We start from the raw sequence: 14,796 nt of genomic DNA, 5'->3' as shown, positions 1-14,796 counted from the left end.
AAGATCTAATGGTAGCTTTATAACCAGTGTATAGAATAAGAAGTAGTGTCACGGATTTGTTGAGTGCTGCCTTGGCTGCTAGATCGGCCATTGTGTTCCCAGAAATGCCTATGTGACTGGGCAAAATCATTGTGCAATTCAATAATTTCAATTAAAAGTTGATGATTGCAAGGACTATTTTTATTAGCTTCAAGCCAAGAAAGAGAATCTGAATAGATTACAGACTGTATATGCTTAGGGTGCCTTTGAATATATTTGATACGCGGGTAAAATGGCGTTTGCTTCAGCTAAACGAATTGAGCTGTTTTCCGGTAATCTAGAAGACATTGTTCCTGAGCCAGTGACAGTGGCACAAGCCACCGTCCATGGACCCATCTGTAAATAAGGATTTATAATTGCTATATGTATGTTTTAATTGATTATATTCTTGTTTAAACTGTAATTCATTCGTTTCTGATTTTTATATGTAGTTAATGTTAGGTCAACTTGTGGCCTAACCAACTGCCAAGGAGGAGAAGAAAGAAGAGAAAGAAAGAAGGGGCATTATTATCCAGCTCAATGCTGGCAGCAAAAATATGTGGTTTAATTCTTAAACCAAGAGGCGGAACAAGAGTAGATTTGTTATTGTATAAATAGTCTTAAAGAGGATTGAAACCACAGTTGTGTGCAGGGTTTGACTCATTGGAATATAGTTTTGTTACATACTGTAAAGCTCATTTTATACGTCGCTGTTAAAGAGATGGTTCATCAGCTTCGACGTACATACTGTCAACAGGTGAAGCTCGAAACGAGCCAAGAAAAGGTCATAGACCTTGATGATGGATAGAATCTAATACTTTTTGCTGCTTTTGCAGGCTCCACCATATACAATTCAACCGTAGTCAAACTTTGAATGGACAAGTGACCTATATAAGTGTAGAATTAGAATTAGACACGACTTTCAATAAATCAAGTGCCTTCAGGCATTTAGTTTTTTGGAATTTGATATGCGGAAGAAAAGTTGAATGGAGTCGAAAATCAGCCCGAAGAGCTTGGCCTCCTTGACAACTTTGGAGTGCCATTAACAAACAGTTCTGGGTCCTTATGTGGTTTATTTTTACGGCAAAATGTATACAACTGGTTTTTGATTCATAATTTACATTACATTTATTGTTATTATTTAAACATAACTACATTTGACGTACAAGGGTATGCACATCTTTCCCACGACAAGAAACATTAAAATCATCAATAAATAATGATCCATCAATTGAAAACGTTTGATAAACTGTTCATCCTGATACTAAATACTGTCACAAACAAAATACTGCCTTGTGGAACACCCTGACCCTGATTGTAATGAGCAGACAGGGTAGAACCCACGCAGACTTGTAGGTGTCTTGTCATGTAAACATTTGGCTATAAATTGAGGCAAACGACCTCGCAATCCGAAGTCATGTAAATCTCTTAAAATTCCATATTTCCACGTAGTATCATATGCCTTTTCAAAATCAAAAAAAGATAGACACAGCGTGAGTTTGTTAATTAGGCCGTTTTTAACAAATGATTCCAAACGCACCAAGTGATCGACAGTACTTCTGTTTTTATGGAAACCACAATGTATATCAGTTATAAGGTTATTTTTTTTCAAGTACCAATCAAGTTGATTATTTATCATGCGTTCCATAATCTTGCAAACATAACTAGTTAGTGAAATGGGTCTATAACTGGAAGGATATTTTTAAAAGGGTCTCTAAACACGATTCCGGTAAGTGCTTCTGGGGTTGATAATGGATGGTTACCAGAACAGTTGACACAAACAGGGCTTTTGTTACACAGATTACCATCTTCGCAATTTCGGGCACAACGATGACACGCTTGTGGATTATGGCATGACTTTGAGCCATGACCATACTTTTGGCATTTGTAACACCTCAAGGGGGTAGCAATAAACGTCTCAACCCTGAGGTGAAAGTAACCAGTCTTCGGTTATTTTGGATGGTTTGGAACGCAAAATGTCAACGGATAAGTGTTTGTTTTAATAATTTCGTTATTGTTATTGACAGTGAAACGTTTAACATCTGTCACCCCTTGGGCATGTAATTGTGTCACTGTCAGTTTCTGTCATGTCTGAAAGGCAATATCCAGTATCACGGACAAGGCCGTTACTGGTGTTTAATGTCCAATGTGGAGAGACCGTCACAGGGACATTTGCAAGTGATTTGGTCGAGAGTAGAAGTTTCTAATGTTTCTGTTATTTTGCATTCGATCAGTAAAGAACCTGAACGTAGTTTTGTAACTCCTTGTACTTAGCCTGCTAAACCGTCAATGCCCTTTGCAATGGCAACGTGATTAAGTTTCAGAGGGCCATTATCCAATGAAGACAAGTGATAAGGAAACGAGACCAATTGTCATGGTTGATTAAAACTGTTGGAGCCTCATCTTCTATAGAGAATGAGTGAATCATCAGACTCATGCGATCGTTTGGGGGTTCCATGATCGTAATGGATATAATTTACCCTCCTAGCTCTGTGGATCTGCAACAGACAACACCAGAGATACCAGTAGCAAATATGCCCCCAGGTCCACAACGGCGGTGAACGGCTCTTAGCGTTACCCAGCACCCACCACGAGGAGGTGGCTGTTCAAGGGTGCCTACAGGACATGGATGTGTCCGAAAACATTCACACTAGGGTGCATAGCTTTTCGTTTGCAAGACAGGTGCTGGGTAGTTCCCCCAGTCAACCAACCAAAGCATATTTGCATTCCAAAAATGTAGTAGAGTGGAACTGTAGACGATGAAGGACTAACTTCAATGAATTGCAGTTATTAGTCCAGGGTCTGGCACCACAAGCTCTCATCAGGACGTAGTAAGGCGATCTACTTTGAGTTGTTAGCATTCTCTTGTCCAAATTCAAAATCCAATTTTAGAGTTACCTACTTGGGTTTCTTCTCAAATACTGTGGTTTTAATGTTCTCCGTTGTCAGATTTTTATACTTATACTTACAACTTTATCTCGAGTTTGACATTTTGTTACAGCTCCACCACTGTGTGACCTTCATACCGTCTCAAAGACCGGGAACCTGTCAGGGGTTAAATTCCTATTGTCACAAGGACGGGCGGACATTAATTGTCGTGAATGGACTGGTAGAACACCAGTGATGTTGGCAGCTGGTGGAAGACATAGAGAGGTGGTGAAGTTACTTGTAAGTAAAGGTGCTAATATAAAGCTGGTTGATAGATTTGGCATCAACATCCTTCACTCAGCTTGCCTTGTTGGAGATGTAGAGGTGGTGAAGTATGTCCTCTCGCAGAACATGTTGGACATCAATAGTAGAGTAAAGTGCGGGAGGACAGCGGTGATGCTGGCAGCAGGGAACGGGAACAAAGACTTGGTGCAGTTGTTTGTGGACAAAGGTGCTGACGTGTCACTGTTGGATAAAACTGGTGACAACATCCTTCACTGCGCCTGCCGTGGAGGAGGTGCAGAGGTGCTGAAGTACATCCTCTCAAAGGACATGGTGGACATCAACAGTCTAGGACATCGCAAGAGGACACCAGTGATAGTAGCTGCAGAAAGAGGACAAAAAGAAGTGGTGGAATTACTTGTAAAACATGGAGCTGATTTGTCACTCAGTGAAAGATCGGGAGGCAACATCCTTCACCATGTATGTCAACGCGGACACTATAAATTAGTTAAGTATGTCCTTTCACTCAACATGGTGGACATACACAGTAGGTGGTGGATGAAGAGGACACCAGTGATGGTAGCAGCAAAATATGGACATAAAGAAGTGGTGAAATTACTCGTAAACCATGGAGCTAATCTGTTGCAAAGTGATAAACGTGGAGACAACATCCTTCACCTTGTCTGCTTCGCAGGGCATAGTGATATCGTGAAATATATCCTCTCACTGAACTCGGTGAACATTAACAGCAGGGGATGGAAGGGGCGGACACCAGTGATGGTAGCAGCAGAGCGGGGACACAAGGAAGTGGTAGAGTTACTCGTAAACCATGGCGTTAATCTGTCACTCTGCAAAAGATCGGGAAGCAACATTCTTCACCTTGCCTGTTGCGTAGGACATTTTGATGTAGTGAAATATGTTCTCTCACTGAACTCGGTGGACATTAACAGCAGGGGATGGAAGGGGCGGACACCAGTGATGGTAGGAGCAAAACATGGACATAAAGAAGTGGTGAAATTACTCGTAAACCATGGAGCTAATGTGTTGCTAAGTGATAAACGTGGGGACAACATCCTTCACCTTGTCTGCTTCGCAGGGCATAGTGATGTAGTGAAATATATCCTCTCACTGAACTCGGTGGACATTGACAGCAGGGGATGGAAGGGACGGACACCTGTGATGATAGCAGCAGAGCAGGGACACAAGGAAGTGGTAGAGTTACTCGTAAACCATGGCACTGATTTCTCACTCAGTGAAAATGTGTGGAACATCCTCCAAAATGCCTGTTACCACGGACAACTGGATTTAGTGAAATACGTCCCCTCACTGAACTCTGTGGAGATTAAAAGCAGGGGATTGAAGAAGCGGGCACCAGTGATGATAGCAGCAGAGCTGGGACTTAAGGAAGTGGTGGAACTACTGGAAAGGAATGTAGCTAATCTCTCACTTACAGATGAAGACGGTAAAAACATTGTTGACTTGGCCAGTAAGAGAGGACATTTGGAGGTTGCGCAATATGTCATGTCATTGTGAATTTTAGACTACCAAGATAGAGAGACAGCGGCTAATTTTAGATAATCTAGCAATAAATTGTAATAACATGTCTGTTACGACAAAAACAAGTTGCAAATTCGCCATAAATACATGTAAAGTATAGACACTTTGTCATCTAAGGACAATAAAACAAGTAATCAAAGTCATCAATATCTCCCACATATCTTTCCTGAATAGGTCTACACATCATGATTATGTCCAATGTTTGGGTCTGTATATAGAAATGTGGAAGTAGGGCAATGGAAGGTTTTGAAAGTTCTGCTCCTGAAAGGAGCACAACCACCGATTGCAGTCTAAGTCAAGCCTGTTGCCATGGAAACGCCAAAATATTCTAAACAGAATTCAAAAATTACCAAAAGGCACCTGATATATCTATGTGCCAAGTTTGGAGAAGAAATAGTGAACGGTTTTAGAGTTCTGCTCCGGAAGAGAGCACTGCCACCAGTTTCAGACAAATAGAAACTTGTCATGAAAATGTCACTGATATTGTATTCGGAATTCTAAAACTACCTAAAGGCACCAGTACACTACTTGACCAATCTCTGTGTCAAGGTTGGTGAAGAAATAGTGAACAGTTTTAAAGTTTTGCCCTGGAAAAGATAAATGTGCACGGACAGACGGACGCAGGGACGGCCAGCTAGCAGGCCGGAGCGCATTTTAATTTACTCACTTACTCATTAGATTGTTTTACTGAACCACATATTTTCGGAATATTGAGCGAATACAAAGTGAGTGAGTTAATATTTAACGTCACATCGGCACTATTTCAGCCATATCGTGACGAGAACATGTTGGATATCGCAATGAACTATATATACATTATGAAACAAAAACTGTCGTCAAAGAACAGGAAAACATCTTGAATGTCACAGTCAAAATTCAAACTAGCTTGAAAAGTTCAAACTAATACCACTACCTACACGAACCCTTGTTGGATTTACACTTCAGCTGCTGGCGACTGTAGGAATAGGTTAGTCAAATTATAATACAAGAACACTACCTATCCCAGAATATTTATGTAAATCTTAGCATAGAGAACACTGCCAAAAAGGATGGTATGACAGGGCCGCCTTACAGCAATAATTATGCCAGGGGACTTTCAATCACAGTGAACTGATTCTGCACAACTCGGTTGCAAGCAGTTGACGCAACATTCATACGCTTCATGGTGGAATTAAAAGTGTGAGACAAATCTCATATTATTCGTGGTACTTATGATGTTCTTGTCAACACTGTCCTGACATGGAATAATTCAGAGACGACGATTTAGGGAAGTTCCCATACTAATAACACAGGTACTTTTTTTAATAATCATCATTTGATAAATCGGAATGTTATGATTGTTAACTGGGATTGCTGGGGCTTTATGTTATCCCGCTTAAAGGGTGTGTAAGTCAATGTCTCTCAACACATGTGTATGTCTACTAGATTTCAAACGAAATATATTTGTTATTTATGTTATTTATTTTATGACTTCATGTGTCTACAGTTGCTAAGACCTAACGGGATGGTGTAAATGTTTTAGATGGTATTACTAGTTTTAAAGTTAGTCTGTAATAATCTAGTTGTGTTGATGTTCTTTCGTGGTCACATTTTCACAGGCACCCGTGGCGAGCCACCTCCTCGTGGTGGGTGCTGGGTAACGCCAAGAGCTCGCCAACACCCCCGTAGTGGACCCGGGGGGATATTTGGTCCACCAACCCGTTTGCCGTGGGTTGCGGCCCTGTGTCGGCGGAGGAGGGGATCCTGGTGGTTGAGGGCAATAGGGGCCTGCAATCGTGCTCCTGTTGCTCAATACACCACTTTGGCCCTGACTTCGCCTAGACGGGTGGTCGAATGGGCCCGGTTCGACCAATCGGCTGGTCATGCCAAGCCCTGTGCATGGAGTATTGTTATATTTTTCAATGCACACTTTAGAATTGTTATAACTTTGGATTTGGCTATATTATCTAAAACATTTTTGATTTTGACATATGTTGTTCTGAAATTTGCATAGAGTCTTATGCCAGAAGGCGGCGGCTCATGGGCCAATCTGGTGGAACTATTAATCTTTTAATTTTTCTGCTGGAGTATATCATCCGGGTATCCTTGGTGCTGCAAGCTGGAGATCCGCTTGTTTTTAGCATTGTCCTTGTGATACTCCGTGGTGGGTGGGGAGCTCGGATGATGAAATCTCAACACTAAATATGGCTTATGAAATCCCCACAAAAAAAACCAAACGTCCTCTTGAAAATGATGTTGATGATAATGACCTTCGACCGTCCAGATCAATTGAGTTTTGGCCACGCTTTCTTGTTATTGAATCTGCTGATAAAACGCCTCTAAAATTGAACCCGTTCGCAGTTGCCAAAGGTATTCAAGGTATTGCCGGGGAAGTTAAGAGCATTAAACGGTTACGTTCAGGTGCACTGCAGGTTGAATGTGGGAAACGGCAGCAGTCAGTCAATTTGATGAGCATAGAATCGTTTGTTGGAATTCCGGTTACTGTATCTGCTCATAAGACGTTAAACACGAGCAAAGGGATCATCAGAGACCGTGATCGGTTGTTTTCTGACATGACAGAACTTGACATCATGACTGAAATGAAAGATCAAGGTGTGCTCGACGTCAAACGCTTTTCAGTCCGTAAGAACAATGAAAGTGTTCCAACCAATACGTATCTGTTCTCCTTTTCATCTCCGAAAATCATTGAAGGCTGGTTACTGCAACATCAAGGTTGACGTGTACATTCCGAACCCACTGAGATGTTTTAAATGTCAGAAGTACGGCCATGGTGTAAATACTTGTACATTGTCCGTTGTGTGTGCCCACTGTGGTGAGAAGACACACACAACAGAAGATTGTACCAGTGACTTCAAAAAATGCACCAACTGCTCAGGCGACCATTCCTCATTTTCTAAACAATGTCCTGTTTGGAAAGAACAAATGGAAATAAATAAAATCAAATTCACTCAAAATATCTCTTTTTCTGAGGCCAAAAATATAGTAAAAAGAACTGATCTTCCAGAAAGTTATGCTGCGGTGGCAAAAACAACATTGGAGTCACGCTCCAAAATAACAAAATCATCCACAGGCTGCCAAACTACTTTGACTTGGGTCAACTGCGATTCTCCACAGCTTTTGTACCCTGCTATATCATCACAGACTGAGGAACCACTCCCTAGTACCTCAAAGCCGTCTTCTGATCACAAATCATCATCATCTCAGTCACATTCAAGGTCTCAATCAACATCTGATAGTCAGCAAACGGTGAAAAGTAAACCAAAGCCAAAGCCTGATGCTTTAAAACAACACAGTAGCAGAGCTCCTAAGGGGTCACAAAATAAAATTCAATTGTACAATAAATATGGGTCTCTTGAAGATATGGACGTTTCTGAAAACGTCCATTCTAGGGCACATAGCTTGTCGCCCTCCAAAAGAGTGCGGGGTAGATCCCCAATAAATCCCCCCAAAAGATAGTTTATACCAATAATATTGTACAGTGGAACTGCAGAGGATTGAGGACTAATTTACATGAACTACAGCTATTAGTCCAAGATTTTATACCTTCAGCGATATGTCTCCAAGAGACATATTTAAAACAAACAGATACATTTAATTTTCGTCAGTTTAATGCATATCATTGTTTTGCACCTCCGGGTGATAGAGCCACTGGCGGATCATCCATTCTTGTCGGACAAAATGTTATTCAAAGCCCTGTTTCTCTTGTTACTAATATGCAGGCTGTTGCAGTAAGAATTACTTTACATGTAGCGTTTACACTTTGCTCTCTTTATATTTCGCCGTCTTCGGCGTTTGCCAAAACCGATCTTCAAGCTCTATATGATCAACTCCCGAAGCCCTGTATTATAATGGGAGATTTAAATGGGCACAACCCACTCTGGGGTAGTGTAAATACAAACACTAAAGGGAAATTGTTGGAGGACTTTTGTTCTGACAATGATTTATGTATTTATAATGATGGTTCCAACACATATTTACACCCTGGTACAGGGACTTATTCTGCTCTCGACTTGTCACTCACAAATTCAGAACTACTTAATGAATTCGAATGGTCAGTCCACGATGATCTCTGTGGAAGTGACCATTTTCCTACTATATTAAAAGCTGTTACTCCATCTGATGTTCCTCCATCATCAAGGCGGAATTTTAAAAAGGCTAACTGGGCTTTATATGAAACACTGTGTTCTGAAAAACTTAAACCCGAACGTTTTATTGACGTTCCCGATGCTATTAAATGTTTTTCTGATGAATTGAACTCCATAGCTGATGAGTGTATACCAAAGTCCTCTGCAGTTCCACATATTCGAAAACCATGGTTCAACGATGACTGCAAACAAGCTAGGAAGGCAAGGAAAAAAGCAGAACATTATTTCCGTCGCCATCCAATGGTGCATAATTTAAATAAATTTAAAATTTTAAATGCTAAAGCGCGGCGTACGTTTAAACAGAACAAACGCCAATCTTGGCAAAATTATGTATCTAAAATAAATTCTCGGACACCCATGTCCAAGGTATGGAACATGGTCCAAAAAATTAAAGGTAAAGGTACTAAATCTACTGTCCATCATCTTAAACATGGAGATCAGTTACTTACGGATAAATCAGATATTGCAAATAGACTGGGCGAAACCCTCGCTAAACACTCTTCCTCCTCTAATTATTTACCTAAATTCCAGCAGTATCAAAAACAACAAGAAAAGAAAACTATTAATTTCAATTCTGATAACGGGGAAGATTATAATGAAACTTTTTCTATTCATGAACTCCATAGCGCTCTTGATCAGGCTCATGACACAGCTACAGGAGCTGATAACATACATTATCAACTCCTGAAGCACTTACCAGAATCCTGTTTAGAGACGCTGTTATCAATATTTGATGATATTTGGACTTCCGGGAAATTTCCTTCTTCATGGCGTGATGCCATAGTAGTACCAATACCTAAACCTGGACGTGATCATACCGATCCATCTAATTATCGTCCGATTTCATTAACTAGCTGTGTTTGCAAGACCATGGAACGCATGATAAATAATCGACTTGTTTGGTACTTGGAAACAAATAACCTTATAACAGATATACAATGTGGTTTCCGTAAAAACAGAAGTACTGTCGATCACTTAGTGCGTTTAGAATCATTTGTGAAAAATGCACTAGTCAATAAACAACATGCTGTGTCTATCTTTTTTGATCTTGAGAAGGCATATGACACAACCTGGAAGTATGGCATTCTGAGAGATTTACATGATTTCGGTTTGCGAGGTCGTTTGCCTGAATTCATAGGCAAATTTTTAAATAATAGACAATTTCAAGTCCGAGTGGGTTCTACCCTGTCTGATCATTACAATCAGGATCAGGGAGTTCCACAAGGTAGTATTTTGTCAGTCACACTTTTTAGTATAAAGATAAACAGTTTATCAAAAGTTTTAAACGATTCAATTGATGGATCGTTATTTGTGGATGATTTTAATATTTCTTGTCGTGGTAAAAATATGCATACCATTGAACGACAACTACAGTTGTGTTTAAACAAAATTAATAAATGGTGTCTTGAAAACGGCTTCAAATTTTCTAAATCGAAAACTAACTGTATACACTTTTGTCGTAAATATAAACCACATAGAGACCCTGAACTATCTCTAGATGGCACACCAATTAAAGTTGTGAAGGAAGCTAAGTTCTTGGGTCTCATTTTTGACTCACACTTAACGTTTTTACCGCATATTAAATCACTTAAGACTAAATGCCTGAAAGCACTTGACTTGTTGAAAGTGGTTTCTAATTCAAAATGGGGAGGGGATCAAGCTACCCTTCTACATCTATATCGATCTCTCGTGCGTTCGAAACTCGATTATGGCTCCATCGTCTATGGTGGAGCCTGCAAAAGCAACTTAAAACTATTAGATTCAGTCCATCATCAAGGTCTAAGACTTTGTCTTGGCTCCTTTCGAACTTCACCTGTTGACAGCCTGTATGTCGAGGCTGACGAACCATCTCTTGAGCAGCGACGTATAAAATTAGCTTTACAGTATGTAACAAAATTATATTCCAGTGAGTCAAACCCTGCATATAACTGTGTTTTCAGTCCTCTGTGTGAGGATTTATACAATATGAAATCTTCACTTGTACCGCCTCTTGGTTTAAGAATTAAACCATTCCTTGCTGCTGCGGGCATTGAGCTGGAAAATATAGCTCCTTCCCGTCTTCTTTCTTCTCCTCCTTGGCAGTTGGTTAGGCCCCAAGTGGACCTAACATTGACCACATTTAAAAAATCAGAAACTAATGAATTACAGTATAAACAAGAATATAATGAATTGAAACATAAATATAGCAGTTATAAATCCTTATTTACAGATGGGTCCAAGGACGGTGGTGCAGTAGCTTGTGCCACTGTCATTGGATCCAGAACAATATCTTCTAGATTACCAGATAACAGTTCTATTTTTACAGCAGAAGCTAACGCCATATTAACAGCTCTTAAATATATTCAAAGACGCCATAAACATAAACAATATATTATCTATTCCGACTCTCTTTCTTGCCTTCAGGCGATTAAAAATCTTTCTTGTAAACATCCACTTTTAATTGAAATATTTGAATTATATAATGATCTTGCTACTGGCCAGTACGACATCGTCTTCTGTTGGTTACCCAGCCACGTAGGCATTTCCGGTAACGCAATGGCCGATCTTGCTGCTAAGGCAGCACTCAACAAATCTGTGACACCACTTCTTATTCCTTATTCTGACTACAAAGCTAGCATTAGAGCTTACACTCGTAATCTGATGCAGAAGAAGTGGGACACCCAAGTAGGTATAAATAAACTACATGAAGTAAAACCCTACATTGGTTATACATACTTGGGTTGTCAGTCCAGATTTGAGGAAGTCATTTTGCGACGATGTCGTATTGGCCATACACGATACACTCATGCATACCTTTTAAAAGGTGAGGATCCTCCATTTTGTATCCCTTGTGATGAGAGAGTCACGGTCAAACATATTCTGCTTGACTGTGTTGAATTCTCCATCACAAGGGATAAGTATTTTACAGTAAAAACAATGAAGGATCTTTTTACAAATATTAATTCTCATTTAATTATGGGTTTTTTAAAAGAACTTGATTTTTTGGTTGAATTTTGAATAACATGTTCTGTAAATAAATGTATTTTAATTATTGGTTGTTTAGATTTGTAACTAGAATTGTTAGTGGCTGTACCCTCAAAGGGGGTTGAAGTATTGTAAAATTATTGTCCTCCTGAGAGGGTACGTAAGTCCACAAACAGTGAAAGTAAATTCTCAATTTCCAGGTTTTTAATCGTAGAATAAATGTCTTTTTATTGAATGGCTAGATTTCACAAATTGCTGATGGCTGAGGGAATGATGTAAATCCAGCTAGGGTCCATGCAGGTAGCAAAAGTACTGTAAGTCCCCATGGTCCCTAGTATGGTGATCTACCTTCAGCTGTTAGCAATATATAGCCCATTTTTACATTGTATTGTCCTGTATAGATAAATTGTTTTAGGTATAGTTACTAGTTTTATATTCTAATCTGTGATATCCTAGTTGTTTTACTGTCCTTCGCTGACAGATTTTATAATAGATATATATTTCATTTTAGTATTAAATGTTCTCGTCACGATATGGCTGAGATATTGCCGATGTGACGTTAAATATTAACTCACTCACTCACTCACATTTTCACAATTTTGTAATTTAAGTTACATATCTATATAGTAAAAGCAAAAAAAAAAAAACACAACAAAAACGAGCCAACGGTGCTCGACTGTAATGACCTGTTTAGACACTGTACAGGTTTTAGTCCATCACATCGAGAACAGCAAAGATGAAAAGATTTCAGAACAAGTCACTCTAAAGTATACGAGAAGTCTGTTAACTTTTGAACCTGAAGCTGCGATTCCTTGGGACGGTAGTCTAGCGGTTAAGGCGTTGGCTTGTCACTCCAAGGACTGGGGTTCAATTTTCATATTACATGCTAGATATGGGTAAAATGTGTAAAGCTCATTTATGATCTCCCCAGCCTTAGTATTGCTGGAATGTCGCTAACATCGGTGTAATGCCACACTCACTCACTTTGACAATTGGTAATATCTTTTTTCCGGAAATGTATTGTAATTAGATCTCTCAAAGACTTATTAGGGGGAAAGACGTCAATGAAAGATAACATTATCGAAGCAAGACTTAACGTCAGTCGTTTTCATGTGGAAGCAAAAATAACTGCCACAGATTCTTACCAGCACTGAAAATGCACCACTTACTAAAGTTAAGAATGGAAAAGCCACTTTTCATGTTGTGAGGAAAATGTGTGCGAAAAGTAAATTTTCCGAAAAAGGTTCACTCCATGCCTTAACTCAAATTTTCATATTAAAAAATCCTAATAAATTATGTATCAAGTGTATTGCGACTATTATTGAGTTGAAAGTCGTGTTTCTTCACAAAAGAAACGTATTCAACTTAATTGAATAAATGGTTTTATTAAATATATGAAAGTTGTGAATGAACAAACATTACATTAGCATTACACACACACACACACACACACAAACACACACACACACACAAACACACACAAACAAATAAAAAAAATCTGTAACAGATATATTATGTATCCTGTACGACTTAATTCCATTTGAAAGTAAATATCTTAATATAGTAAAAAGTAGTTTTAAATTGATATTAAAAACAGAAAATAATGATAGAAAACAACAGATGTTATCATAGTTTAAGAATTCTTTAAAAGAAAATTATTACAAAAAAAAAAAAGTTAGGTATTCAATATTCAATAGCAAGCAGTTGACATAAAATATAGTTCCCTAGCCCTTAGAAAACGCATGTAACTTCACTACATGCTCACATATTGTCCACGCCTATTCAATACGGTCATAAATGAGTTACATACACCATAATATTGAGAAAAATATTAGGATATTTACATGTGATACACTGTAATACTTGTCAATTATAGAAACAGTCAATATGACAAATATGGAAGCAATGGATTCAGTATCATTTCCTACAAATAGCCTGCAAAGCATTCCAACTGATTTTGAATGCTGCGCTGAAGCACCAGAATTATCAGTGGATATTTCAACCTAATCTTCCAAAGTTCCATCATCATGCCATGAAGACGAGGTACGGACTGAGAAGAATTCAAGGAAAACCAGGAAGTCTAAACGCAATCATGATGATGTACTCCATATGCAGTACCTGGTCTTAGCAGGAAAGAGGGAAAATCAGAGTCTGAAAAAAGAAAACTTGATGCTAGAAAAGCAGAAGTTGAAGCTACAGATTAAACTGCTACAAAGACTCATGACTCAAAATGATTTGGACATAAACCTTAATTCTACACAGCTTCTGATGTCTATGCTGCTGATTCTGGTTCTTAAAGCTACTTTGATGTGGATTCTGTAAATATTACAAACAATAACATTTATCTTCCATACATATGTAACATCTGTGCTTGTTTCTAACAACATTCTTGACATAGTCCCATAAATTAATACACAAGTAATCTTGAACATAGTTCAACATGTTTGTTTTTTTATGTATACAGATCATAATAGAAAAAAACAACCTTTACTTACCTAGTTAGCAAAGAAAGTATTTGCTATATGATCCCTGATGGCCTTGCCATCATTCCTTCCTCTGTAGTGGTCTACGAGTGGCTGTTCCTGTGTCACGCGGGCTTCATGGACATCTAGAACCTCATTTCGAAGGATGGCTATGTTGTGCAATATTGCACATGTCAGTATGCGTTTGCAGACCTTTCCAGGGTTCATACGGATCTAAACAAAAAAAGCAAAGGCACATTACATTATTACCTAAATTAAACGTCACATACCTAATCAGACATTTAGTATATTTAGTAAATCCTATCACATAAATATGTATGTGAATTGTCATATATGTCTTAATAAAAACAATAGATTTCCTTTCGTACTATCCTTAAGTCTATTGTAAGGAAACGCATATATATGTTAATACCTCAGAATGAAGAACATGAAACCTTCTCTTTAATCCGCCAAAGGTCCTCTCTGTGGTTACTCTGTCA

The 14,796-nt window shown here is 38.8% G+C and overlaps 1 protein-coding gene across 1 annotated transcript; it reads left to right on the top strand.

Annotated features, from left to right (window-relative positions):
- The first annotated feature begins 271 nt into the window (after positions 1–271).
- LOC137272419 (ankyrin repeat domain-containing protein 50-like) lies at positions 272–4,701 on the top strand. Its single transcript, XM_067804803.1, has 2 exons — positions 272–377; positions 3,020–4,701. The coding sequence occupies exons 1-2, from the start codon at positions 272–274 to the stop codon at positions 4,699–4,701; spliced, it is 1,788 nt and encodes a 595-aa protein (XP_067660904.1).
- Positions 4,702–14,796: the final 10,095 nt, after the last annotated feature.

The sequence above is a fragment of the Haliotis asinina genome, chromosome 1, assembly GCF_037392515.1.
Source record: "Haliotis asinina isolate JCU_RB_2024 chromosome 1, JCU_Hal_asi_v2, whole genome shotgun sequence".
Taxonomy (NCBI): domain Eukaryota; kingdom Metazoa; phylum Mollusca; class Gastropoda; order Lepetellida; family Haliotidae; genus Haliotis; species Haliotis asinina.
Note: the sequence above shows the minus strand (reverse complement) of the source record. Positions and strands in the feature narration are given on the sequence as shown.

Excerpts from the sequence above, each read along its gene's own strand:
- LOC137272419 (XM_067804803.1), top strand. The coding sequence starts at position 272 with ATGGCGTTTGCTTCAGCTAAACGAATTGAGCTGTTTTCCGGTAATCTA. Across the intron at positions 378-3,019 it reads CACCGTCCATGGACCCATCT|CTCCACCACTGTGTGACCTT; the intron begins GTAAATAAGGAT and ends ATTTTGTTACAG.